Source organism: Helicoverpa armigera, chromosome 31 (genome assembly GCF_030705265.1).
Source record: "Helicoverpa armigera isolate CAAS_96S chromosome 31, ASM3070526v1, whole genome shotgun sequence".
NCBI lineage: Eukaryota > Metazoa > Arthropoda > Insecta > Lepidoptera > Noctuidae > Helicoverpa > Helicoverpa armigera.
In genome coordinates this window covers 4,465,072-4,492,919 of record NC_087150.1, presented here as the reverse complement: position 1 = coordinate 4,492,919, position 27,848 = coordinate 4,465,072, and the positions used below count along the sequence as shown (strand labels likewise).

Genomic DNA, 27,848 nt, shown 5'->3' with positions numbered 1-27,848 from the left:
GAGATAGAATTTTGACATTAACCCGATACAAGTTATGTCAAAAGTCCTATCTCTAGTACGCAAAACAACAGATAGATATTATATTGGGAACGGCCGTCAGTCGCAAAGTCGCACGTCTGTATCACTCTTTTGTTGATAAACTTGTACTCTGTCACTACCTATCTTGGATAGCGTATAGAATACAGCTTGCTATTGATCCGAAAGTGCCTAAATTTAAAACGAAAATTGTCAGAGCTCCTTTTAATGGTATATTATATACTTATTATGAAAAAAAAATACAGTTATAGCATAATCTATGTTAAGGTCTGCTCTTATTATTAATTTCGTCATTTATGGTTTATAAAAAACAGCTTTAAATCTATTTAAAATTTAGCCGTTGTGACGTGCTAATTTTTTTTCAGTGGCAATACTGAAATGAGTTGGAAAGTGTGACCAGCGTAGATATTTATGATCTGACACTAGTCGCAGTTTCTAAAAACTGTTCCCTTGGTAAAGGGATTTTATACTTTTGTGATCTCTCTCCGGTGGTGTCGGATTGTCGTCGCATGCGCTATGAGAGTGAAGGAATAGTGAGTGCACCGCAGTCCAAGCAAATGTGCCTGCACTATAATATGTCCTGCGCAGCTGGCTGATCTCCTTTTATGAGAACAGCTGCCGTGGCCGATAATCAGCCTGTTTTTAATATAAATGACGTCATTAATAATGAGTGCAGTTGAAAATTGTAAATTAAATGTAAATTTTGACATATTATGATAGATTACGCATGTTGTAGATTGCTAGAATATAACGTTATTATCACAATACAAAATAAAAATTAAATAAAAATAAAAATGTTTAGTGAATTTAAATATAATGGTAATGTGAAAATCTGTGACTTTGTTTTATTGTACCTGCCTAACCTTTGATTACCTTGTTGGTCTAGTTGTTGCATAGCACGACTGCTGTGCACAAAGTCCCGGGTTTGATTCCCGCGACGAGCCAAACATGTTTTGTGGGTTTTAGAAACTTTACACACGGTTTAATCTCCTTGTTTAGACTCCAGTCTGAAACCATTAGGGAAGTCTGCTCTACAATCATATTGCAATCGTAAATAATTTGCAAACAATATGATTCGTTATCGGATCACAGAATGATAAATAAAATCAAACAAATGTATTCCATTAATAAAAAAAAAAAAAACAATTTATTAAATAAATAGACAAAAAATACAAACATGCGAATTGAAACTTCCTTTTGGGAAGTCGGTTAAAAACTAATTTACCCCATACATAAAATGCTTTATCCTACATAAAAAGTAGAGCTTGTTTTAACACTACTCCATTTGTTAACTAAAGGTAAACAATCTTGATAGGACTTTTTACACAAATACGTTCTAAACAGATAAACTATGTACAGTTTAAAATAATATCTCAATTACATTGATTTTTAGCCTTATTATATTTTTTCAAACTGAGTTTTAAAACTAAACTTCATATAAGTATTTCTTTTTTTGAGTGCCTATTCAAATGGAGTATAGAAAAAATATATTTTTTTAAATCCTACTTGTATTTATTAAAAAATATAACATAATTTTATTTAAAAACTTTTATTTTATGTGCATCTCTACATAGTACATACAACATTGTATGAATTGTACTTATTTGGAATTTATATAAATTAATAAAATATACAAAATGGACATGCATAATATAAAAACGACTGCCAAAAAGATGTTCAAATCACAGCCGGGACCCACCAATTTAACGTGCCTTCCGAAACACACCTTTTCAATGACATCAACTTCTCTTAACAATTTTCGATTGAAAAATTGTATGTCTATACAAGCTTTACAACAAAAATTTTACATTCTCCATATAACTAATGATTACTACAACATTTCTTCTCCGTTTTTTCTTCAGTTCTTCTCCCTTTCCCCGCTAGAGGGCGATCCTTCTCGTCCCATACTACTACACCGTCGCACGCGCATATGCGTTTGGGATTTTGGAAAATGCCCGCTGAACGTGCTATTATGCCGCATGCAACCCTGTGGAATGAAATATTAAGATTTAATGCTGTATATAAATATATGTACCTACCTATTGTAAAATATGTCTGACATTTTAGTATAGTTATATCTTACATTTAAATTTTTTTTATTATGTTGATAAAAAAATGTGCGACAAAAAAGCTTAAGAATTCGTCTTCATCTTTCGTGTCGATGACATGTCTTATGGTGAGACTACACTTTGTCAGCCCAATATAGAGCCAGCTTAAGAATAAAGTTCTCATATGTATAAGGAGATCAGCGAGCTGCGCAGGACATATTATAGTGCACGAGCATTTGGGCAGACACAGGTGCACTCACTATTCCTTCATTCTCATAGCGCGATGGGACGACAATCCGACACCACCGGAGAGAGATCACAAGCAGGACCGAGATTAACGTGCTCTCTGATACCCGGGTGTATCAATCACTAACTTCCAGACTCCGGGCCGCTTTGCAAAATTTGTAAATACCTACTAGCTACAGCTTTTTTTTATCGTCCCACTGTTGGGCTGCGGCCTCCTCTCACACGGAGAAGGATTGAGCATTAATCACCACGCTTGCTCAATGCGGCTTGGTGATTTCAGACTATATAGTCCAGATTTGCTCGAGATGTTTTCCTTCACATTTTTATCAGCCAGTGATATATCTTAGATGGATATGGAGAGGAAGAGGAAGACCTAAGAAAAAATGGATGGATTGCCTGAAAGATGACATGAATAGGAAGGGAGTGAGTGTCAGTATGACGAGTGACAGGGGAAAATGGAACAGAATGACATATTGCGCCGACCCCAAGTAAAATTGGGAACAGGACAGGAGGAAGAAGAAGGTATATCTTAGTTTAAATAGTAATATACTCACGGTTTCCCACTATCGCCGTCTATCTTAGATGTGGGAGAACTGCCGCGGCCGAGGTCATCTCTCCTTTCTGTGACGGCTACTGAACGACCTATTATGTCTGACACCTGGAATTGTGAAAAAACATACTAATGAATGGCCAATTTCATCGGTTACTGTTAAAGTCTTTAGTAGCTTATCAGGAACGTATCTGACGGATAAACTATAACTTAGTTTTACAGGTCTCGGATAGCAATATCTGGCAGAAATTGTTAGCAGCCTTTATTTGGTAAATATCATTGAGGAGAGCTCGTAGCTAAGTAACAGCAGCACGGATCCATTGGCCATAAGCTTAAGCAATGCTTGGCGCGGTCGGTCCGTGGATGGGTGACCATCTTTGGCAGTTTTTACGGGAAGTAAGGAGCCAGAAAGTCTAACAGTCGAGTTGCCCGGGTTGTGAAGGTCAGATAGACAGTCACTCCATGTAGCAAACTAGTTCTTGGCTGCTTCTGGTTATACTGGAACTGGAAGCCGACCCCAACATAGTTGAGAAAAGGCTCGGCTGATTAACAGTTCATATGTACAGTCAACTTCAGGTCAGTGGTAACAGTTTTATAGGAAAATCGTACTTATAACTACTGAGTTAAGGTGCATGACAGTTACCACTGATGTGCGGTCTACCGTACCCTATATTTTATACTGCCCTCAAAGAATATTTCAATTTTTCAAAATTGGTTAACATTTCTTAAAATCTGACGAAAGCATTACCTTCAAAACTTCATCAATAATCCTGAACGTAGCTCTCCCAGTTTCATCAGCGACTATGTTACCGAGGTCTCCAGCGTGGCGACGGTCGCTGGGATCATTTGGACCACCATGCGGGGCTCCGGTAGGGTTGTAGTGTTCTCCTAGTGAATCGCAGCCCTGTAACAACAAAAACAAAATAAAGAACTTTGAATTTGAAAACGAGTCATTATATTGTGTCATATAAGTTAGCCATTTGCCGCATATTTTATATTTTTAATAGGATAGTTTTTATCATTATTGTAAATATCATCATCCTCCGAGCCTTTTCCCAAACTATGTTGGGGTCGGCTTCCAGTCTAACCGGATGTAGTTGAGTACCAGTGTGCCATAAGGAGCGACTGTCTTTTTGCAAAGTCAAAGGCCTTTACAAGCACTTATGAACGTCAAAAATGAAACTAAGTTTGATTCTAGTTGCCCAATCCAAAAGTAGCTATAGCTAGTCTTATGGAGAAGAACGGGCAACTGCATTCGATTAAGGTATGACTTTATTAGAGGATGTTTCCTCTCATTCCGTATTTTAGAGAGTACCTCTTTCTAACAATGGTAGTTTGAAGACTATTACGAAAAAAAAGAAACTGAAAAAAAAACTGAAAAAATCTGAAAAAAAGCCGGGTCACCTGCGTGAGATCACCGCTGCTATGCACATGCAGGGCGTGCGGGCCTGTAGCCAGCCCATCGATACTGCCGTCAGCTAGCAGCGGCCCTGCTGCCGCCTGCTGGAACCGAATCACTCCTAGCACTTGACTGCCGCAGCAGGACTGGGAGGAGACCATGGCTACGGCTGATTGTGTTTCTGGGGAAGGAAAAATACAAATTAAATTATATTTATTTAGAGCTCGTAGCTAAGTCAAAGTCGCGAGTATCGATCGATCATAAGGCGTGGTCAGAAGAAGAAGAAAATTAGTAGGTCCCGACTGTTATTCGAACATCTTAGCCGTGGTTTGGGGTAGTCAGATGCCAGAAAATATGACAACCAGTCTTAACATGAGGTTTCCAAGAAACTGGGTTGAGGAGGCCACATATGAAGTCAATAGGCTAGGATGACGAGCCTTGATATTTTCGAGAATAGGGTTATTAAAACTAAAGTGATATCAAGACTAGCTTCCTAAAGAGAGTTTTCACCAGTGTCCCATGCCAACTCATTCCCAAAGCTGAATAAAAAGTAGCCTACAGCTTCCAAATTAAATGAACTATCTAAGACTGACAAACATTTTAAATCAGTCCAGTAATTTCTGATCTTTATAATATTACTATAGATTTTCTTACCTCCAAACCCCTGCAACACAGCTCTCTTCCCCGAGGTCTTCTTCACCATATCAAGCACATCTGTACTTGGTAGACTAGTCTCCACAAGTATAGCTCCGTCTTTGAAGACTGCTTCCTTCACTCCATCTTGTGATTTGAGCTCATTGAGGGTCTTATTGAGGATGGCATCGTCTACTGTAGGACCAAAGTCTACTAGGACTTCTAGCTGTAAGAAGAGTAAGAAGGGTTTGAAGATATATTTAGAATGCATCTCTTCTTAGTTTGTAAGTACTTTCTAAGAATATCTCAGACACCAAAGACTGATTAGGTAAAAGTGAAGGAAAACATTTTGAGGAATCCTGGACTATAAAGTCTGACATCAGCGACCCACATTGAGCAAGCATGGTGATGGATGAAAAGGCCACAGCCCAGTTAAGTAGTGGGACGATAAAAATGCTGACGATAAAATAATTTTTAATAATTATTTTATACATCAAGCAAGGTCCTTGAAAGATAATAATATGCATTTAATGCTGTGGAAAAACTAGCATTGTGAATTATTTTGAATTTTATTTACATACAACATATTGAAAAGAGGAAATATACAACATAGCATAATATAAAGCCATGACCTTTGCCTCAAGGAATAAGTAATTTAAAAAAGTTATAAAGTAAACATTGGTTTCATTATTAAGCCTTTTTTTACATATTTCTAAATTCCAACTGCGTAATTATATTGAAATTAAGAAAAACAGATAAGAACTAAGTGCTTTACTTGCTTAGTCATGAAACTAAGCAGAAATTGCATTAAAAACTGCATATTTACGGTAACCAAAACATTACTTTTTAAATTCAGTCTCTAAGTACGCTTCAAAAACTTACCTTGGAGGTCAACATAGTTATTTTTAAAACAACAAAACTTAAGTAAATTGTTATTTTTCCAGAAAATTCAGTAGCAATTCACTTTTCTTGCGGTATTTTTCTCGAAATTAAAAGAAAACAAATCGACATGTGATTGACAGATAACGCGTTCCATTAATTTTTCGCACATTTACGGCAGAATTTTGACATGACTGCCCATTTCTTTCTCACTACAGATAAGTAGGATTGTCTCCTTTACTCAAAAACATGCTTGAAATGTTGGGATTTTTTATTGGAACGCTCACATAACCGACTTGCCAGAAAAGAGGGTTTTTCTATTTTAGAGCTCTATATCATCCGCCTAGCCTTTTCCATAAGAGACGAAATATAGTTCAGAGCATTCCTGAACGGTTTGTAGCAGCTACCTCGAATTTGGGCATTTTTCACCGTTGCTAGCTGTTTCTCCGCGTCCCGTAGTAACAACTTCCCGTAGGGGGATAAAAATAAGTAGGTAAGTATGTCATTTGGGAACAGTGTAGCTTTCCAACAGAGAAATAATTTTTCAAATCGTTTCAGTAGTTTCGGAGCCTTTAGGGCCACAAACAAATAAAAGAAAAACACAGCATATACTAAAAATTCATTTATTGAAATCACATTGAAGTGTAGGTAAATATAAAATAATTCAGGCAGTACCAATGCATTTTAAAGTACTTACTCACTATTATAATATTTATGTAAAATAATGTACTAACATATAGTAAACATATATTATACAATTGTTTTAAACTTGCATGCATAGAGAACATGGAGAAAGGAAAGATAGCGGAGATGCCATAAGGCAGGGGCCCGATTCTCCTAATTTTACTTAAGCGCCCTTCGATTGACGTTCGACTCGATTCGACTGAGATCCAATCCCGACTCGATTACGATTGAAGCGTATGTGGCATTCCGCTATTTTTTCTTTGAAATAAACGTGTTTATCCTTTTCTGTCATTCAATAATGAATCATTTTGTCTGCAAATGATTTACGATTGCCAAATGATTGTACAGCAAACTAGCGTATAGTCCAAAATCATCAAAATAGCAGACCAATCGCACACCAATCAAATGTCAATCGAATACGATTGGTCTTTTATTAGTAGCAGAATGCCCGATATGGTTAAAACTGCTATTACGTATGATCGTATTACGAGTCGATTTCTATTCGATTTTGACATTATTAACTTAGGAGAATCGGGGCCCTGGTAGGTCAGGCGCCTTCTTGTAGCTCAAGAAACGTACGGTAGCCGTGATCAGTTACTAGAACTAACGAGGCGTTCGGGTTCCTTGTCAAATCAAAACCAATCTCTCAAAGATGGGTGATTTTGTTTAGAAAATAATGGGTGAAATCTATAGAAGGCGTGTTTGTCCGGAGCTAGTAACGTTCCTCGTCCCCCTCGCCCCGCATGTTGTCGCGCTACTTTCTTAGGAGATTTTGCGTTTTGACATCTCCGCTAGTCATTTTGTTTTCCATGCTTAGCCTCAATTGACCAAACCTCCCCAAAGTAAGCAATCTATTCAGTAGTTTTGGCAAAAAAGCACGATATATAGTATGTATTTACATTCAAGAAAAACATATGTTCATTTCTATTTACATACAATACATCTTATGTATAGAAATTTTACATATTATTTTTATCTCAAATATTTTATTGATTTCATATTCCATGCATGTTTACTAAAATCCTAAATTAAATAAAAAAAACTATTGTTAAAATAGTCTCTTACTATTGCTTTTCTTCCCAATAAATGCTTTACAAATATACACAACTATATGCCTAGTCATTTCATCATTGGCTTCCAGTCTAACCGGATGCAGCTGAGTACCAGTATTTTACAAGGAGCAACTGCATATCTGATCTCCTCAACCCAGTTACCCCGGCAACCCAGTACCTTGGATAGACTGGTGCTAGACTTACTGGTGTCTGTCTACCCGTAACGACTGCCAAGGATGTTCCATGACAGCCTGGACCTACAGTTTAATGTGCCCTCTGAAACAGCTTTAGTTACAAAGTGCACTCACTATTCCTTCACTCTCATAGCGCGATGGGACGACAATCCGACACCACCGGAGAGAGATCACAAGCAGGACCGACATTAACATGCTCTCCGATGCACAGGTGAATCAATCACCAACTTCCAGATCTCCTTATATGAGAACAGCTATGGCCGACAATCGGCCTGAGTTCCAAAGAAGGCATGTTGTAGCTCTACTTTCTTAGGAGATTTGCGACGTGACATCTCCACTAGTTATTTTGTTCCCCATGCTTTGCACAAACACTTGTGTACTATAACATGTCCTGCGCAGCTGACTGATCTGCTTATAGAGGACAAATTTTTCACTCCGAACATTGTCCCTAAAAACCAATTTTTCACCAGACTCAACACTTTTTATCACTTTTTAACACTGTCAACTTTCATTTATAGCAACACACCACTCGCTGTCTACTTCCGCTTCCACCTGCACCGTAGCCTCCTGCTCCAAAGCCTGATTATTCATCAGACCGATCAGCTCTGCATACTTGGCTCTCTGGTCCTCCGTCATCACCGCTGGGTTGTGATTCTTCAAATGATAGTTTAAGTGACTGCTTTGCTTGAACCGTTTATCGCAGATACCACACTGAAAAGGTGCTACGTTGGTATGTGTTCGCATATGCTGTTTTAAATGCACCGATTGGCAGAATGTCTTATTGCAGACCACACAGCGGTAGGGTTTAACTTTGGTGTGGATCCGGAGGTGCTGGTCGAGACCGGACTTCTGGGTGAAGGCTTTTGGGCAGAATGTGCAGGGGAATGGACGGTCTCCGGTGTGCATCCTCATGTGTTGTAGGACTCCGCCCTGGGGAAAAGTGTTTGGTTAGTATTTTTTTTACTGTGGGGGCTATTTCTAACAGCTGGTTAAAGTAGCCTTTGTATTTCAGGGTCTAGCTAGGCTTTTATATTGTATACTAGATTAAACCGGGTGAGTAGTTTTGGCTCCAAGGCGCGATGGGCAAACGATAGTTTCTTTTGCTTATATTAAAAACTCGCCGTTTTCCCGAGGTTTTCACTCGCGTTTTGGGAGAACTTCTCTCCGTACCCAGATAAAACATAATCCTATGTTACTTGCGAGTCTATTTTGCCCAACAGTGAAAGAACTTTTCATGTTGGTTCAGAAGTTTCGAGACCTTTTAAGGCACAGCAAGCTTTTCCTTTTTTTTATATTGGTATAGGTAAATATTGACAGATAAATATTAAATCTAACTAATATTATAAATGTGAAAGTGACTCTGTCTATCTGTCTGTCTGTCTTTTCTTCACGCCTAAACTACTAAACCGATTTGTGTGAAATTTGGTACAAACATAGTTTGGAACTTGAGAAAGGACATAGGATAGTTTTTATTACAAAAAAAAAAAAAAAAATTATTCCGGTCAGCGCCATCTATTTAATTGGTCAAACCAAAAATCTGCCGGAAGTCACTTTTCCACGCGAAGTCGCGGGCAAAAGCTAGTAAACTATAAAACTTACATGCTGTGTAAATCTCTTATGGCAGACGTTACACTCGAAGGGTTTTAGCTTGACATGAGCGATGGCTGTGTGTTCTGACAGCTCCTTGTTGGTCTGATAACCCATGCCGCATACCTGGAAGAAATAAAATTGTATGCACGTGCTAAAAAATCTGCATCATCATCATCATCTCAGCCGGCGGACGTCCACTGCTGAACATAGGCCTCCCCCTTAGATCTCCACAGATACCTGTTGGAGGCGACCTGCATCCAGCGTCGACGGCGAACTGTATAAGGTCGTCGTAAAATCTGCATGTTATTCTGATAATTATATTTGTAAGCATTGTAGCAAATAATATTGTAAATAAGACTTCTATTACCCAGAGGTAGGTAGAAAGTAGATTGTATGTCGTTTTGGTGTAGAAGGTATATTGCTGGTAAGTTTAATTAAAATCTATGAGCAGCTTTAGCATGAAAGACAAACACGCATCTTTCGCATTTATGATATTAGCAGAACTCCGTCAGACGCGACCATTTGATTGCCAAAGTCTTTATTAAATCAAAATATTTTTATTTCTTATTTCAAATAGATTTTTTGAAATGTCAAGCTAGTTGGCATACTTTTTGAAGTCATATTTAGGATTTTAATCAGAGGAACGCGGAAGCATTTAAAGTCCAAGATTGGAGGCCCGGGGCCGGTGCCCCTTCCGGCCTCCTTCGTTATTCCACCACTGGTCTCATTGTAAAATTTGACGTTTCAAAAATTTACAGAATTTCAGCCTGCTTTCAGGATATGTCGTTTTCTCATTATCTCATCTTTTAAAAAGAAGCTACATACCTCACAAGCATAAGGCGCCGGTACTTGCTCCCCGGAACAAGCGAGAGGTTTCTCACAGACCTGGCACCTCAACCCCTTCCGTCTCCTCGTGTGCTCATCACGATAATGTATGGAGTACTCGCAGCATGAGAAGAATATCTGGTGGCAGGTACCGTCTGCTACCAGGGTTGAAGGTTGGAGACACTCGAATGGTCCTCTGGAATGTCAAGGAACATGTTTTATCACTGCATAGTATAAAATGAAGTCACTTTTTCTATCCCTTTGTACGCTTTAATCTTCAAAACTAGGCAACCAAAGTCAAAGTCAATTTTTTTATTTCAAATAGGCCATTTTGTCCATATTTTGTTAGTAATACATAATATTATAAAAGCTCTTTCGAAACCTCAAACTAGTTGCACGGTTCCAAAGAATTGGTGTCATGGAGAAGAACAGGCAAGAAACTCCATGGACACTCTTTTCTCTCCCACCGATTTTCATTTCTTTTAAATAGATAGAGTGATTGAAGAGGTAGATTTATATGCATAATAATATCAAAAAAATAAAATGTAGGGAAATACTGATATCCCGTGCGAAGCCGGGGCGGGTCGCTAGTATACTGCTAAATTGCTTAAAACTCACGTAATAGGCTCAGACTCCTTTTCCTTCTTAATCGGCGGTTTCTCTTCTCTCTCCTTCTGTCTAATCCCCTTGTCTATCTTCTTCCTCTTAACATCGTTTGGTTCCTCATGCTTTATAATGATGTAGGAGACGTTCTTGGAAGCTAGAGCCATTACGCTGGTGGGTTCCATCTCGGAGAGCATTTTATCTGTTTTCATTTTTATCAGGTTTTCTTCTGATTTCTTTGTCTGTAATATAGAGTAAAGATTTTGTTAGGTACAAAGTTGATGGTTATACTTTTTTTGGAAGTCGGATAAAAATGTGTGATGGATTCGAAAATGTGAGCATGTGGAAATGAATTAGGTCGGCTTCCAGCCTTATGTAGTCTTTACCCTACCATACAGCCTTTTCCCAAGAAAGTAGTCTTTTTCCAACTTTGTTGGGTTCAGCTTAAAGTCTAACCGGATGCAGCTGAACACCAGTGTGCTACAAGGAGTACTTACCTGACCTGGTATCGAACACACTCATACTTGAGAGATTAGTTCTCTACCACCGAAACCACGACTTTTTTGGTATAAAAGTAGTAAATAAAAGAATATAAAGGTACATGAACCTGCAATTCATTATACTGATTTTCGCCCTTACACGTCTGCTTTGAATCCGACCACTGTTTGTACTTACCTACTACCAAAAATCGTTGACGAAGTCTCAAAGAACTGAACGTTTTGGTCATGCTCTCCGTAAGAATCTGACCTAGAAGAAGGCGCCTGACCTACCTGCATTATGGCATCTCCGCTCGTCTTTCCACTACCCTTAGGCCGCGTTTTCACTGACGCGGAGCTGGGCGGAGAGGAGCTTAGCGGTGCACAAATTGACCAATGACTATGCTTGAAATCTCCGCTCCGCTTCAATGGAAACAGTACGAGCGGGGTGGAGCAGAGCTGAGCGAATATTCATACATCGAGGCGTTACGTCACTAGGTGCATTCAAAATCTTCATCGCTCCTCTCCGCCCAGCTGCACTCCTCTCCGCCCAGCTCCGCTTCAGTGGAAACACTGACCACTTTTCACCGCTCTTCTCCGCTCCTCTCCGCCCAGCTCCGCGTCAGTGGAAACGCGGCCTTACGTCTTACTCCGTTAGACGGTTTATTATCCTAATATTAATATAAATATCCACCTGCTGCTCATTATAGTGCGTCCACACGGCGGGGTCGGCGGTGTTGTAGGCGTCTATATGCTCCATGCGCGCGTGGTTGCGCAGAGCCACCTCGCTCGCGAACCCTTTCCAGCAGAGGCGGCAGTGGTAGGCGTCGTCTTCATCTTGGAGAATTTCTTTCTGTGGATAAAAGATGGTTGAATGATATTAATATTAGAAATGCGAGTTTGAGAGGATACAGGCAGCGTAGCCAACCCCTCAGTTGTAGGCTGGAAACAGTCTCGACCGACGGTCATCGCTGACCGTACATCTAAACCGAATCACATACCAAATCACGAGCGTACCGTCAGCGTAGCTATGTGCGCGTTCAAAGACTTGCACAGATATATATCGACCAACGGTCAGCGCTGACCGTCGAACGAGCACTGTTTCCAGCCTTAACTATAGGTTTACTGTGTTTCGGAAATCCTTTAGGTTTATACTGAGTGCTGAAAACTGTAATAAAATCCGTTTTCAGTCACATTTTCTGAAGACTTTCAATACTAGCTTTTAAATAGTACTCATGTTATGTAAAATAATGTTTTTAAACTTTGATTATTTCTAGTTTTAATTCCCTCCCTAAAATATATTCTAATTATTACTGTCAGTTTATGCTGTGGTCAGCAACACTGGGTACATCTGGAGATTTTGATGAAACTTGGTAATAATAAAGCTTATATATCAGAATTAAATAAAGGCTACTTTTTATCCGGGTGCGGGAAGTGGTTCTCAAAGGAACCGGGTGAAACCGCTGACACAAGCTAGTGAACAAAGCTTTATTTGAGTAGGCACTTGAAATAAAAGCAAAGAGATTGTGGCTTAGTCAAAGTAGGCCTCCTAAGACTATAAAATCGTCAAGACAAGATGGTCATGCACGGAGTGAACGTGCTAAGCGTTGCTTAACCTTATGATTAACCATTCCGCGACACGAGCTCTTAAGGAACAATTTAAGGGCTGATGATGATGACATTGACTTGAATATATACCTTTATCTTCACACGGGAGGTGGGCACCACATTCACATATCTTTCTTGCTGGGCCATTGTTTAAGCAATCTGAAAAGAAGACATGATTTTTGCGTAACTTTCAGTGGCAATTTTGACGAGTTTGATGCAATTTCTTGTGTTAGAATTACGCAATTACATCAGGAAGTGGGAGTCGTGGTTGATATTGAGAGTTTTATGTGTAAAACATCGTAGTCTTATGAATTGTATGTAGTGTTTATCAATAGAAAGTAAATAATGTGTTATGTGTACGAAATATATGACTGCTTTGCGACAATGAACCTTTGAAGGTTGTTTTTCTTACGCAAATATACTCACGTAAGGTTTTCTGGGATAAAACTTAAATACTAACAAAAATATGAAATTAATTTCAAATATCAATAAAAAAGCGGGAATAGAAAATTGTCAAAAATAACTTTTTATAAAAATAAACCTTACACTATGGCGTCGGGAACACGGCAAAAAAGGTAAATGATATTATTGATTTCTGCGACACGTAGATACTGCAGGCGTCACACTAATCGGAAAACACTTTATAATCACGAAATAATAGCAAATATAGCTTCATTTATGCAATAAAACATCACATTGATCATTGAAAATCAAATTTTTGAGACCTCCGAGAATAGATAGGCGTTTGTTTTTTTTTAATTAAAAAAAAGAAGACGAAAAAGAAAAAATTAAAAAAAAGTATGGCGTTTAAAGAAATGTCAAATAAAATGACACTTACCGAAATATTTTTGGAAAACAATTAGGTTTTATGAAGAAAAAGCACGAAATATGCTGAATCAATCGCAAAATCTTTCAAGGCGTGGTTTTAGATAGAAATAAGAAACGACGCCATTCCTGTATGACGAGTTCATGTAAAATTGCGTCGTACAAAGAGGCACAATCTATATTTTTAGATATGGCAACAATAAGCGAAAAGCCTTGTTCAAAAATATTATCAAAATTAAATAAAATAAGTTTATTTTATATCTTTATTGTAGAATTTTTATTACTTTAAGCAGGTTAAGATAAATATAAATTGCTGAAAATAATTTAACCTGTCTTGTTGGATGATGATCTTATTTTATCAATATTCGCGTTACTAGGGAGCGGTCAATATAAGTTCGCAATATTATACTAAGTAATACTTTAAAATGGCTAAAGCCACGACTATTAAAGAAGCTATAAAGAAATGGGAAGATAAAACGGGTGACCAAGCGGCTACGGCCACAGAAGTTAGTCTTATGTTTCAATGGCCGCCGATTGAGAAGATGGATAATACTCTTGCTACTTTGACGAATTGCGAGTAAGTCTGTTATTACCGAGTTTATTACTGCATTGTTTAGCTTTTAAAGCACACGATGATTAAGTAAGAAAACCGTCATCATCATCCTCCTGCCCTTATCCCAATTTTATAAGTTTGTGGTCGGCGCACCATGTTTTCTGCTTTCATACTCTTCTATCAGCCGTCATCTCACATCTCACTCTTTCTTATCTTATATCGACTCTCACATCCATCGCTCTTCGTTCATCACATCTCTCGGTTTTCACTCGATCCATATTAAACCATCAGGATTATTTTTAAATAGGTACAAAGATTCATCATCAGCTTAAATCAAGATGTCGATTACGTAATCCTCACATATAGTATTGCTTTTATGGTCGTTGGGGAAGTGGTCAGAAAAGTCTCTACCCATCTCTACCTCTAAAAGCACGTTAGATGGTTGAATTTCTGACCCCTATCCTAAGGTGTCTTGTTGTCTTAAGCATTTTCAGACATGCATGTTAAGCGCTGAACAATAAAAACCTTGGCTTGGCTTATATAAATTATTCAGAATCTTTCGAAACTCATTTTTGTTTTAAAATGTTCAAGGAGGAGAGAGTATGTCAACTTATCTATATATTATAGATTTTCATTATTATGGCAACATCGCAATAACTGTCAATGGTTTCGCCAAAAAGGCGGCAAAAATTAAAAACAAAAAACAATTTCTTTTTTTCAGGAAATTAAGCTTATCTACGAATATGATTGAGAAAGTAACTGGATTAAACACTTTTAAAAAACTGAGAATACTTTCTTTGGGCAGAAATTATATTAAGGGTTTTACTGGCATGGTGAGATGATTTTTTTCTGCTCTTTCACCAACTTTTCAATAAGTAAATGTTTTGGAAATTAAGCCATATAACTTTTCAAGTCCAAAGTTAGCTAAGTATACTCTTTTTGAGTCCTTGCGTATTTGTTAGTACCTACATACAGATAATTTAATAACCTACTCATGGGCGTAGCCAGCTTTGGGCTCAGGGTGGGGCAGCAGTCAACCTATCCCCGGGGAAGGGCGGGGGCCCTCCGATTTTTTGTATCTTGAGCCGTTAATCTCTTAATTTGAGAGGTTTATATTTTCAGGTACAGAAAATAAACAATCACACACAGGACAAAAGCCAAAAGTAAGGGCATGTAGTTTCTGAATCCCACCCAAAACAAAAATGTGAAAGACTGCCAAGTTCGATAATATGGGAATGCTTCGCCTATAAAAGAAGTGAGATCTGAATAAGTACCAAGTTCCATACACATACCTCAGTTAAAAATAGTTACTTTTTAATGATGTTACTTGGCAAGTTTTCATACACCTTGTTATAAACCTACTAAACGCAATGAATCAACTATTTAATTTTCTATTAAAACTTAAGCTTAATAGAAAAAGCTTGAGCAAAGACTATAAAACCAAGTGGTTTTATAGTCTTTGCTCAAGACCTACAATAGGTATATTAATGAAATTTTGTATTTTAGATAAGTGAGGGGGTCTCAACAGATACTAGAAATTTGATATGCGTAAATAAAATAGATTTTGAGTTACAGGGGGGTCGAATTTGGCCCGAAATGGTTCGTGTAATATAACCCACGGCCGGTGTGTCGCTTTTTTGCTCGAACTTGGCGGACACACTGCCGTGTGTCTAGATACGCGAGCGAAGCGAGCGCGAAATTTTTATCGGACTTAAACCAAATGTTACGTAAAATTTTGCCCAAACGTACTTAACTTTTTGTTTGTTGAGAAATGCAAAAATAAGGATATAGTTTTTGAATACGCGAGCGAAGCGAGCGCGAAATTTTTATCGGACTTAAACCAAATATTACGTAAAGTTTAGCCCAAACGTACTTAACTTTTTGTTTGTTGGCAAATGCAAAAATAAGGGCATATAGTTTCTGAATACGCGAGCGAAGCGAGCGCGAAATTTTTATCGGACTTAAACACAATATTACGTAAAATTTAGCCCAAACGTACTTAACTTTTTGTTTGTTGGCAAATGCAAAAATAAGGGCATATAGTTTCTGAATACGCGAGCGAAGCGAGCGCGAAATTTTTATCGGACTTAAACACAATATTACGTAAAATTTAGCCCAAACGTACTTAACTTTTTGTTTGTTGACAAATGCAAAAATGAGGGCATGTAGTTTCTGAATACGCGAGCGGAGCGAGCGTGAAGTTTTTATCGGACTTAAATAATATATTACGTAAAATTTAGCCCAAACGTACTTAACTTTTTGTTTCTTGACAAATACAAAAATAACACAGTTTCTGAAAACGCGAGCGAAGCGAGCGCGAAATTTTAATTATTTTTTAAGCCTCAAAACCAAAAACTACGTAAAATGTCGCCCAAATATAGTTTTTCATGGGGGGGACTAGGTACGACAGACCCGATTTACGTCCATATAAAAACGCCCTCGCTCGCATAGATAAGTCGATAAAAAGCAAAATTGCGAGCGCGGTTTTTACACTAGGATAAAATTGCATTTCCGAAATTTTGATCACATCTACCAGTTCCATCTCCTTCAATGCATTATTTTTTGGATTAGATGGACGGCTTGGCTCGCTACGCCACATAACACCTATTCTTTTAGGGAATACGGCTCGCTTTCAAATGACGCTCGCACCGCGCACGTTCGGGAACTCGAGCGTGCATTTTGTTTTGATCGCGCTCTTTTCAAAGTCGACAATTTACGGATAGTACATATGATTGTTGATGTTGTTAGTTAGAGTTAGTAAAAAAAACATTGTTTAATCAGACATCTTACAGGTCAGAGCCAGGGCCCAGGGTGGGGCAAATGCCCCAGCTTGCCCCAGTGTGGCTACGCCCATGAACCTACTGTCGAAAAGCTTTGCATGTCCAAAGTTGGCTTCTAATGTCTTCACAATATAGTAGGTAACTAGGTACGGAAAAATATGAACAAAACTTTCTCAATTCGTCAGAAACTTTTTTTTCATGGTTTTAGGAACCGCTCGGCGATACATTGGAAGAACTATGGATATCTTACAACTTGATTGAAAAACTAAAAGGGATCCATGTTTTGAGAAACTTAAAAGTTCTATACATGAGCAACAATTTAGTTAAGGAATGGAGTGAATTTAATAAGTTACAGGTAAGATGAACTAAAGGCGGAATTCCCCCGGTGTACACGCTGTAGCAAACTGTAACACATTGCGCGCGAACATTACTAACATGTCCGCGACACTGCAACCGCCGCGCGGACACATGCTAGCTGTGGACTCGCGACATAGCGTAGGTACACATTTTTTGTTCGCTGTTACCAAAGGAAACAATTTGATTCTTCGTGCCCAAAGGCTCTGAAACTGGTGCACCAATTTGAAAATGTTTTTAACTGTTGGAAAGCTACTCTTCCCGAGTAACATAGGCTATATTTTATCCTGGTACGGGCAGTAGTTCCCACGGGACGCGGGTAAACAGCTAGTATTTTATACACACCATAGTATTTTTTTATCGCGTGCATTGTAGAGCACGTTAATGACGGTCCTGCGCCTCTCTCTCATGGTGTCGGATTGTCGTCCCATCGCGCTAAGAGAGAGAAGGAATAGTGAGTGCACCGCAGTCCAAGCAAATGCTTGTGCACTATAATATATCCTGCGCAGCTGGCTGATCTCCTTCTATGAGCACAGCCGCCGTGGTCGAAATCAGCCTTGGACGCCATTATTATTTTTTCATATCATTATCCAGGAGTTACCACATTTAGAAGACCTACTCTTCGTTGGAAACCCCCTCTATGATGGCTGTGAACTGGAAGCTTGGAGATCAGAAGCCGCTAGAAGACTTCCCAATCTGAAGAAGTTGGACGGAGAAACTGTGCTCAGAGAAGATGAACCGCCTTTGACTGTTGCTGACATGCAGGTAAGGAACTGGCTAGCAATTTCCCAACTATGTTGGGGTCGGCTTCCAGTCTAACCGGATGTAGCTGAGTACCAGTGTGCCACAAGGAGCTACTGCCTATCTGAACTCCTCAACCCAGTTACAAGGGCATCCGATTCTCTGGGCTGCAGGATTGTTCGAAAGAGTCACCCGCGGCCCTGTTACATAAAAGGCCTACGATGGAACACGACGGTTAGTAAGTCTGACACTCCCTCACCGCTGCTAACCCACAGCGGGAGGGGTTCTTTGATTGTTTTTTAACGTTGTTAAAAAAATGCAGGTAAATTAAAGAATAAGGGATTTCAATAATCTAATACTAGAGTAAGACCAAAGACTATAAAACCACTTGACTGCGCATACAGTGCCCCGACGCTCGCCAAAAGTTAGTGATTTTGCGCGTACTATAAGGCTACGATCAGTACGATCCTTTAGTAGCGACCGTGAACTGACCAATAGTAGCCGCGGATTATGCCGCGTCCCCCCGCCCGCAGTGGTGAGTCGTGTTCTTAGAAGAAATTGGCGAGTGCGCTCTCTAGTGGTTATTTACTTTATGAGTAAGACCTAAGAAAAGATGGATGGATTGCTTGAAAGAGGACATGAATAAGAAGGGAGTGAGTGTGAATAAGAAGGAAGACATATTGCGCCAACCCCAAATTAAATTGGGAACAGGGCAGGAAGAATTAAGTAGATATTTATAATAAACCTCTATGTATTTTATTTCACAGCCCGACGGAGGTGACGGTGTTGAAACTTTGGTTAGCGCCGAAACCAACGATTGAAGAAAAAATATGCTTCGGAATAACGACGATTTACATAACAGAGGATTAACCAATGTCTATCTATTATTAATATCATAAAGAGGAAAAAAGTATTTTTGTTTGTAATGGTTAAACTCAAAAACTACTGGACTTATTTTAAAAATGATCTCAGTGTTGTAAAGCTACACTCTTCTCGAGTAAAATAGGCTATATTTAATCCCGGTACGGGCAGTAATTTCCACAGGACACGGGGAAACGGCCAGTTACACAGAAAACACAAAAGATCATAGAAAAAAATAATTTTATTTACATTTTAAACTTAAAATTATATACTATTATTGTACAATTCTTCATAGAAGGCATATTACATTATATAATATTAAACACAAAATCATGCCCTTGGCATCGTCGGCTTGCTTAAATTCCGCTTCCAATTATCTATCTATCTATGGCTTTGCTTACTAAAGATAGGAATTAGAAATTACTTACTGTTACAGCCTTTTAATCGTCCCACTGCTGGGTTGCGGCCTCCTCTCACACGGAGAAGGATTGAGCAAAAAAAACCACGCTTGCTCAATGCGGGTTGGTGATTTCAGACTATATAGTCCAGGTTTCCTCAAGATGTTTTCCTTCACCTTATCAGCCATTGGTGTCTAAGATATACTTAGAAAGTACATACAAACTTAGAAAAGTTGCATTGGTACTTGCCTGAACTGGAATTGAACACGCACTCTCATACCCGAGAGGTTGGTTCTTTACCAAAATTCTATCTCTAGTAAGCAAATTAACTTATAGACAGATTATTGGGATCGACCATTAATATACTTAATCTTTTTGAAGGATAATATGGTAGAAAAGAATCTTGTATTTTACAAAGCAGCTTAGAATCTGCCTCTGTGATGTACACAAATGTATATCGTGGTGTACTTGCTGTAGCAAACAGTAACACATTGCGCGCGAACATTACTAACATGTCCGCGACACTGCAACCGCCGCGCGAACACATGCTAGCTGTGGACTCGCGACATCTAGTACATATTTGATCGCAAACAATTTTTGGTGGAATCTTGGCTTTTCTTAGCTCTTTCACTGTCTTTCTTTCTTACACAGCCTTTATCTCGATTTTGGCTTTCTATTATAATTCATAAATAATGTAACCAATATTTTTTTCTATGAATAATATTGAATTGTGCAAAAACAATGAAATTTTACACCAAGTTGCACCATTTAACTATAACGATAACCGAACCATTTTCATTTGTCAAATCGCTGATTTGACCAATGGGCGGCAAGTATACGGCTGGTTATAGTTTGGTTATCATCATCTGCCTTTTCCCAACTATGCTGGGGTCGGCTTCCAGTCTAACCGGATGCAGCTGAGTACCAGTGTGCCACAAGGAGCGACTGCCTATCTGACCTCTTCAACCCAGTTACCTTGGCAACCCAATACCCCTTGGTAATTGTTATAGTTAAATAGTGCAACTCAAAAGTATGTATGTATTAACAAATATATGTTATTTAAATATTAAATAAAGTTGTAAATGTGTTGTTTTTTTTATGTGTCTGAAAATCCACCACTTCCTAAAGATATGGGGTCAATTAGACCCCAAAATTTGGGGTAAATTAAACCCCGAAATTCGGGGTTACCCCAAAATTTGGGGTCAAAAGTCGAAGCGTTGACTTAAAAACACCGTTCCATTACACGCAAATTCTCAATAATATACAAATCAGTTATTAAGAAAAATGAATTTTATAATCAGACTTATTCTTTCTTGACTCAAATTATTTGAGCAAATCTTCTATCCTACCTAAATCCTTGCAGAACGTTTATATTCTTACAACCAGTCAAAACTGCTTTAACACCTATTCCATTTGGGGTATTTTACCCAAATTTATGTAGGGTGTTATAAAATCCCCAACATAGATGGGGTATTTTTACCCCAAAATTTCTGGGGTCCTTCGCAACTTCCAATATAATTACAAATTCTCAATACAGATTGGGATTTGATAACCTTAAAATGCATGGGGTAATTTTTACCCCAACATACATAGGTTTTATTGGTACCCAACTTGAACTTTGAAATAAAAGTAAAAAAAGGACTGTCCCCCAAAACTCCATTTCACCACTTCGTAGTATTATGGCATTTTGTCCAACGGGTGTTTTGGTACCCCACTTTTTTGGGGTATTCCACAACCCCAACATACAATATGTATTTTATCACCCTAATATTAATGGGGATGTTTTGTTACCCCAAAATTCACGGGATATATTGTCACCCCAAAACAGTTGGGGATATTTTTACCCCAACATTTACAGAGGGTATTTCGCACCCCAATTTTCTTTTGGGTATTTTATAACCCCATTTTCAAGGGGGTGTTAATAACCCCAATACTCTGTATACACTTGTAGTAAGCTCTACCTATAGTTTATTTGTTCACATATAAATTCTTCGTAAGTGCTGGGCTGTTGTGATAGCATTGCACTGCGGGCAGATTTTTTTTGCTCTTAGAGATTGGAGCCAGCATACCTGAAAATAAAAAGATAATATAATTAACAAGCATCTATCAGCTGCTTGTTTGTTTGTACCCTAAAGGCTCCGAAACTACTGAACCGATTTGAATAATTCTTCCCCTCATGAAAACCTAGTCTATCTCCAAGTAGCCAAAAGCAGTTACCACAGGACATGGTTGAAATGGCTGGTGGAAACTAGTACAACATAAGAATCAAAGCTGAAATACCCGCTTTCATCTTAAAAACACCGCATGTAAATAGCTATGCTAATATTGTGTAGTTTTAACGCGCTAATCTTAAGAACTGGTCAGATATGAAAAATATTTCAGTATTAGATAGCCCATTTATCGAGGAAGGCTATAGGCTACTTTTTATCATCCGAGTTCGTGTAGAGGTTCCCACGGGATGCGGGTGAAACAGAAGGCAGAAGCTACAATATACCCTATTATAGTAATTTTATTTAAAACTCAAAAGGCGGGGGGCTATGCCACCCCTCTTTTTCGCAGGAGGTTAATATAAGGATACTTACTTCACAGTAAACATGCCAGCACTGTATGGAGACGGTCGGTGAGGTGTACTGTTCTAAGCATATCAGACATTTCATCTGGAAAATACAATTACATATATTTAAACTCATAAATATTTATAGTTGTTAATTTTTAACATTTTTAAAACTGGATGTGGGCAATATTTCCTTAAAAAGAAATACCGGAAAAAAGTTAGGAGTCAAAATCTCTTTTAGGCTGCCAGCCCATGCAGAATTTTAGTAAGACAGATAAATCGGGCCGATTTTTTGTAGGACGACCTTAAAGACTTTTAGTGGTATCTGTGCATTATAATATAGCTATTAGGCTTTATTGAGGAGCGGGATTGAGGAGCGGAGATTTTGTGAAATCCTATTGGTTAATATTTCTCAGTTTCTCCACTCCGCAGACTAGCTCCGCTTCGATGGACAGGCAGCCTTAGTGTATTTTTTTCTCCTAGAAGAAATCGGACATGGGCAGAGGATTACCATCTTGTCATGACGAGTTCCTTCGTGTTTCGGAAGGCAGGATAAATTGGTAGCTTAGAACAATACCTAGTATAAAATATAATTATATAAGAATTATATTTACCTCTCCAGCACCATTTGCCTTTCTTTCCAAGTCTTTAATTCTTGCTTTTAACGCTTGAATTCTAGTCTGAAATTAGAAAAAAATAATTTCTGTTAAACAAATAATTATTAATAAGAAAAAAAAAAATGGTATCGGTTTCATGCGACACGACGCGATAGACAAATATGTCTCTAACCATCCCTACTAATATTATAAATGCGAAAGTAACTCTTTCTGTCTGTGTGTTACGCTTTCACGTCCAAACCACTGAACCGATTTTAATAAAATTTGGTACAGAGATAGAGTTGACCTTGAGAAAGAACATAGGATAGTTTTTATCCCAGACTTTTCAAGAATTCTCTTGGAAACGCGATATAACCGAACTCTACGCGGGCGAAGCCGCGGGCGGAAGCTAGTAGTCTATATTTTATACCGGTACGGGCAGTAGTTCCGTGAAACCGCGGGAAAACGGCTAGTATTGTATATAGTATTGGATTGACAAGGTTTATTATAGTTATCGGCACTTATAATGAGCTCTCGGCGGAAGAGTGGAGATCGCTTTGCGCACTGTACACTTAAGGCAATAAACCAATAAATAACTTCTGCGCAGGTGAAGGTCAGGGCTCAATATCCGCGCCGATAACTGGAGGATATCATTATTATTTTTAGTATATTTATTTACTCACTTCAGCACTAGCTTCTACTAAGCCGTTACACTTGCTAGCAGGCTCGGGTGTTTTGTTCTCCTCCTCATTTTGTGTGTCTATGGGTTCTTCTGCCGTCTCTACTGTTACAGGGGTTAGGTCTGCCTGAAAAACAATGTAAAGAAATTATTTTATAAATATATACCAGCATTTTGATTTTGCATTTTGCAGTCTAACCAAGAGATATTGGGTTGCCTGGGTAACTGGGTTGAGGGGGTCAGATAGGGCAGTCGCTCCTTGTAAAGCGCTGGTACTCAGCTGCATCTGGTGAGACTGGAAGTTGACTCCAACATAGTTGGGAAAAAGGCTCGGAGGATGATGATGATAGCTGCATTTTAAGTCATAAAAATTGAATAAAGATATGTAATAATTGAATCTGTGTACGTCAAAGTTAATGGTGTCGTTCGAAGGTTTATATGTATAATAACATACATTAAATTGTGGGGAAATACTGATATCCCGTCGGGCGAAGCCGGGGCGGGTCGCTAGTTGTTTAATAACAATAAAATTATTACTTACATCTGGTGCTATCCTTGATGGAGAATATTGAGGGGGGCCGTATAACTCTGTGTCTTCATCACCATCAACTACCTGGAAAGACGAGAAACACATCATTATTAGCTTAGCTTTTTGTCAACTATGTATTAGGATCGACTAAAGAAACGATAGATGGACTTTGTGAAAGTTAACATGGCTCGAAAGAATGTTACTTGTGAGACGACTGCAGACAGAAGAGTATGGAAGAAGAAAATATGCTGTGCCCACCTCAAAAAAAATGGGATAAGGGCAGGAGAATGATGATGATGATGTTTTGGGATTGACTTCCAGTCTAACTGGATGCAGCTGAGTACCAGTGTGCCACAAGAAGCAACTGCCTATCTGACCTCCTTAACCCAGTTACCTGGGCAACCCAATACCCCTTGGTTAGCTTAGTGTCAGACTTACTGGCTTCTGACTAGGTGTGTTCACTATAATTAAAATAAGTTTTTTGAATTTAAGTTTTTGATGATGTTGTCCATACCAGTGCCTGGTCGTTAGAAGCCCTGCGCACTGTAGTCGCAGCCCTGGCTTCGGAGTCCTGCAGGGCAGTCGCTCGCACTCGCCACTCGCCGCACCACTGGTATTCTGCGCCGAAAGCGCCGCCTGTAGGCTCGTCATTCTGTTGAGAATAATATTAGTATTATTACCCATGCTACCTATGGACATCTTCCTATGTGTCTACATACCTATGTACCTATAGCACCCACCAATTCAGAACTTACAGTGAAGTGTTACTTGTAGGAAATCAGTGAGTGATACTCGGAAAGAGTTACGAAAGTGCTGACCGTGTGTGCATACTGTCCTCAATCTCGCTCGATCGCCGAAGCTTGAGGTTGTTAATTAGTCATAAGTACGTTATGTAACCTTTATTTTAATTATAGTAAGTCCCGGTGTCATTGAAGTAGTAGTAAGAAGTAGTTGCCAGTAAGTCTGACACCAAGGGGTATTGGGTTGCCCGGGTAACTGGGTTGAGGTCAGATAGGGCAGTCGCTTCTTATAAAGCACACATACGGTTAGACTGGCAGCCGACCCCAACATAGTTGGGAAAATAGGCTCAGAGGATGATTCGAGACCAGTAGCAAGTATACAAGTGACTGGATGCAGGTCGCCTCCAACAGGTATCTGTGGAGATCTAAGGGGGAGGCCTATGTTCAGCAGTGGACGTCCGCTGGCTGAGATGATGTTCATAAGTGCTTTTGAAGGCCTAAAATGCCTAAATGAAATAAATGATTTGACTTTGACTTTGATGATGATGATGATACAAGTAACGTACCTCGACATCAATGCTCTCGTCTTCCGAGCTGGTGTCAGGAACATCCTCGTCCAACGCAGCACCAGTTCTCTTCAAGCACCGCAGTGCGTGCCTCTGCAGTCTGCACACGGGTAGACGAGCATTGCAGACGGGACACTCCCCGCTCTGAGGGGTGGGAGAGCTGCGGCGACGGGCGCGGAGACGCCGGAGTCTGTTCGAGTGTACTCGCTGGAAGATGATGACAGATGGATTTATAAAAAAGGCAAGATATTTCAATTTACCTGTTGTTTGCCAGGGCGTAGGTATAAAGCGAGATTTTCTATTGTTTTATTATAAGCTGCATACAGTATTCATTGTGGGTCCCGAGTCCGACTGGGACTCGGGTCTCGGGAGAAGGTCAGATAGGCAGTCTCTCCATGTAAGACTGGTACCTGCATTCATTGCAGACAAACATTAACCAACCATAAAAATCCTACTAGCAATAAAAGCAAAAATACTACTTATAATGTTATAAGAGATTGAGATAAGGATAGACAAACAGACACTCTAAAATAACTGATAAACATTATGTAATAGTAATCAGATAACATAGTGATAGTGTAACTTGTTCATCATATTATTTACAATGCTTTACAAATTCTTATAACATAGGTTAACACCACAATCATTGCTGTGTCCCAAGGAAACTAATTCCACATGGTTTAAAAGTAGCTATAATATTACAAAAGCTAAATTTCTCTGTTAGGCAGAATACATATACGTTGCAAGCGAGCAAGGATTTTAACAAATTATGTAAAGAGTACTCTTTTGACCCATTCGATACCAAGAGTGTTGTGGTTCGTAGGCAGCTAACTCATGACTTTTTCAAAATTTAACTGTGTGAGTTTGTTTTAACTCAATTGAATGTCTCATAGATCAGTTGACTAGCTAGCTATAAGTGTATTATTCTATAAAACCTATAATTGGCTTTCTTTTTCTCTGTCTATAAAATCTTTTGTATAGCCGTTGGTTTCCCAATAAATAAATATGTTAATTTGTCTCATTGTTAAGTTAAAAGGGGAAAATTTACAGTTTTAAAGAGAAAAAATACAAGCTATTCTTATAAAATCACTCTTTTAGCCTAATGTACACTTAAAGGCTCTGAAACTACTGAACAGATTGGAAAAACTCTTTCACATTGGAAAGCTACACTCTTCCCGAGTAACACAGGCTATATTTTTATCCCACATTTATTTATTTATCCCACAATGTAAGTGTAATAGCTGGTCATAATACAAATACACTTGAATAACTTTACCTGCATTTTGGAATGTTATTGTTAAGTTAAAAAAAAAGCTTTTCTTTCCCTAGTACTATTGAATAATATAATACATTCATACAAGTTTTCAAATGAAAATTTACACCAGCCGGCAGCCATTGAAAAATCGGCCATCAGTTCCAGATTCAAAAATTCAACTTGCCTGGTATACATCACTTCCTAGACAGCCAGATACATCCACTTCTACTTCTTCCTCAGCTACTTCCACACTCGTACTAGAACCAGGAACCGCTAAATTTGCACTAGAGTTCACACTAAGCTTCCTTTTCGACCCACAACTAGATAACTTCTGCAGTCTTTCCACTTCCAGAGCTAAATGAGAGTCTAATTCCCCCTGTCTTATCGTGCAACTACATACCGGGCAACTCGGTAATTCTGTCACTTTTTTACGATTTCTCACACAATTTAGTATTATATTATCATCGTACTGACTAAAACTAGAATTAGGCGTGTTATTTAAACTATTAGAACCCCCTTCCATGTTATTATACATCAAAATTGGTAACATTTCAATGGATTAAAGATCTTGTTGTTGATCTACAATGATTAAAAATCTGTAAACATCCCATTAATTGAACTATTAAATCGCGTTTTGAGAGTTGGGAGTTTTCAATGGAAGTTCGGTTGAGTTACCGCGAGTCATCTTACGGACATAGACGCGGTAATTTTAGTAATAAAACAAATAATTGGAAGCAAAACAATAATAATAAGATCGTTTACACAACTTTTTTTTTAAATTGCTTTGATTGGTTTTCAATGACATTTCTTAATCGCTAGTGATGGGACAGTGATTTAGTTTAGTCGATTTTTTTACTTTGGTGAGTTTCTTACTAATTGATTAGAAAAAATTGTGATAAAAATAGTTTTTTTTTTATAAATGTTGAAAACTAAAAATTCAATATATCTTTTACATGCTTTTATTAGGTTGACCTTAACATAACTAACTACGTAGGCAATGAATTCTAAGATACGCACTTGATTTAACCACCTTCCAAGGATCGTAGCCTCTGATTACAATACAATTAGCACTCTCGAACTGGGGCCCAATATTCTCCTAATTTTACTTAAGCGCCATTCGATTGACGTTCGACTCGATTCGACTGAGATCCAATCCCGAGTCGATTACGATTGAAGCGTATGTGGCATTCCGCTATTTTTTCTTTGAAATAAACGTTTTTATCCTTTTCTGTCATTCAATAATGAATCATTTTGTCTGCAAATGATTTACGATTGCAAAATGATTGTACAGCAAACTACCGTATAGACAAAATCAAAATAGCAGACCAATCGCACACCAATCAAATGTCAATCGAATACGATTGGTCTTTTATTAGTAGCAGAATGCCGGATATGGTTAAAACTGCTATTACGATCATATTCCGATTCGATTTCTATTCGATTTTGACATTATTAACTTAGGAGAATCGGGGCCCGGATCTGACGATAGAGCCTCACATGCTAGCTGTGTTTGGAATAATTACGTGCGTTCTTTCGGAACTATTTGTAATGACCGGGGTTCTAGGCAGTTGGATATTGGAAGTTAAAGAAAAAA

General features: G+C 38.6%; 4 protein-coding genes across 5 annotated transcripts; 1 reads left to right on the top strand and 3 right to left on the bottom strand.

Annotated features, from left to right (window-relative positions):
- Window positions 1-1,163: 1,163 nt before the first annotated feature.
- On the bottom strand, window positions 1,164-5,962 carry LOC126054363 (copper chaperone for superoxide dismutase). Its single transcript, XM_064043414.1, has 6 exons — window positions 5,795-5,962; window positions 4,934-5,138; window positions 4,285-4,460; window positions 3,629-3,784; window positions 2,885-2,988; window positions 1,164-2,023 (listed from the first exon to the last, which is right to left on the bottom strand). Exons 1-6 carry the CDS (start codon window positions 5,807-5,809, stop codon window positions 1,858-1,860), a joined length of 822 nt encoding a protein of 273 aa, XP_063899484.1. The 5' UTR covers window positions 5,810-5,962; the 3' UTR covers window positions 1,164-1,857.
- A 436-nt stretch (window positions 5,963-6,398) lies between these two features.
- On the bottom strand, window positions 6,399-13,817 carry LOC110381658 (zinc finger protein 568). 2 transcript variants are annotated; one of them, XM_064043258.1, is made up of 7 exons: window positions 13,662-13,817; window positions 12,914-12,982; window positions 11,910-12,068; window positions 10,755-10,981; window positions 10,137-10,332; window positions 9,321-9,434; window positions 6,399-8,651 (listed from the first exon to the last, which is right to left on the bottom strand). In XM_064043258.1, the coding sequence occupies exons 2-7, from the start codon at window positions 12,968-12,970 to the stop codon at window positions 8,223-8,225; spliced, it is 1,182 nt and encodes a 393-aa protein (XP_063899328.1). In that variant the 5' UTR covers window positions 12,971-12,982; window positions 13,662-13,817; the 3' UTR covers window positions 6,399-8,222. The 2 variants fall into 2 exon arrangements, with proteins under 2 accessions (XP_063899328.1, XP_063899327.1); XM_064043257.1 differs by lacking the exon at window positions 13,662-13,817 and adding an exon at window positions 13,370-13,569.
- Window positions 13,818-13,928: 111 nt separating this feature from the next.
- On the top strand, window positions 13,929-18,968 carry LOC126054366 (dynein axonemal light chain 1-like). The gene is made up of 5 exons (XM_064043259.1): window positions 13,929-14,225; window positions 14,923-15,034; window positions 17,190-17,336; window positions 17,930-18,100; window positions 18,844-18,968. Exons 1-5 carry the CDS (start codon window positions 14,074-14,076, stop codon window positions 18,895-18,897), a joined length of 636 nt encoding a protein of 211 aa, XP_063899329.1. The 5' UTR covers window positions 13,929-14,073; the 3' UTR covers window positions 18,898-18,968.
- A 191-nt stretch (window positions 18,969-19,159) lies between these two features.
- Window positions 19,160-26,807, bottom strand: LOC126054358 (E3 ubiquitin-protein ligase RNF220). The gene is made up of 8 exons (XM_064043260.1): window positions 26,439-26,807; window positions 25,000-25,206; window positions 24,208-24,345; window positions 23,706-23,777; window positions 23,169-23,291; window positions 22,504-22,569; window positions 21,918-21,992; window positions 19,160-21,404 (listed from the first exon to the last, which is right to left on the bottom strand). Exons 1-8 carry the CDS (start codon window positions 26,802-26,804, stop codon window positions 21,312-21,314), a joined length of 1,140 nt encoding a protein of 379 aa, XP_063899330.1. The 5' UTR covers window positions 26,805-26,807; the 3' UTR covers window positions 19,160-21,311.
- Window positions 26,808-27,848: the final 1,041 nt, after the last annotated feature.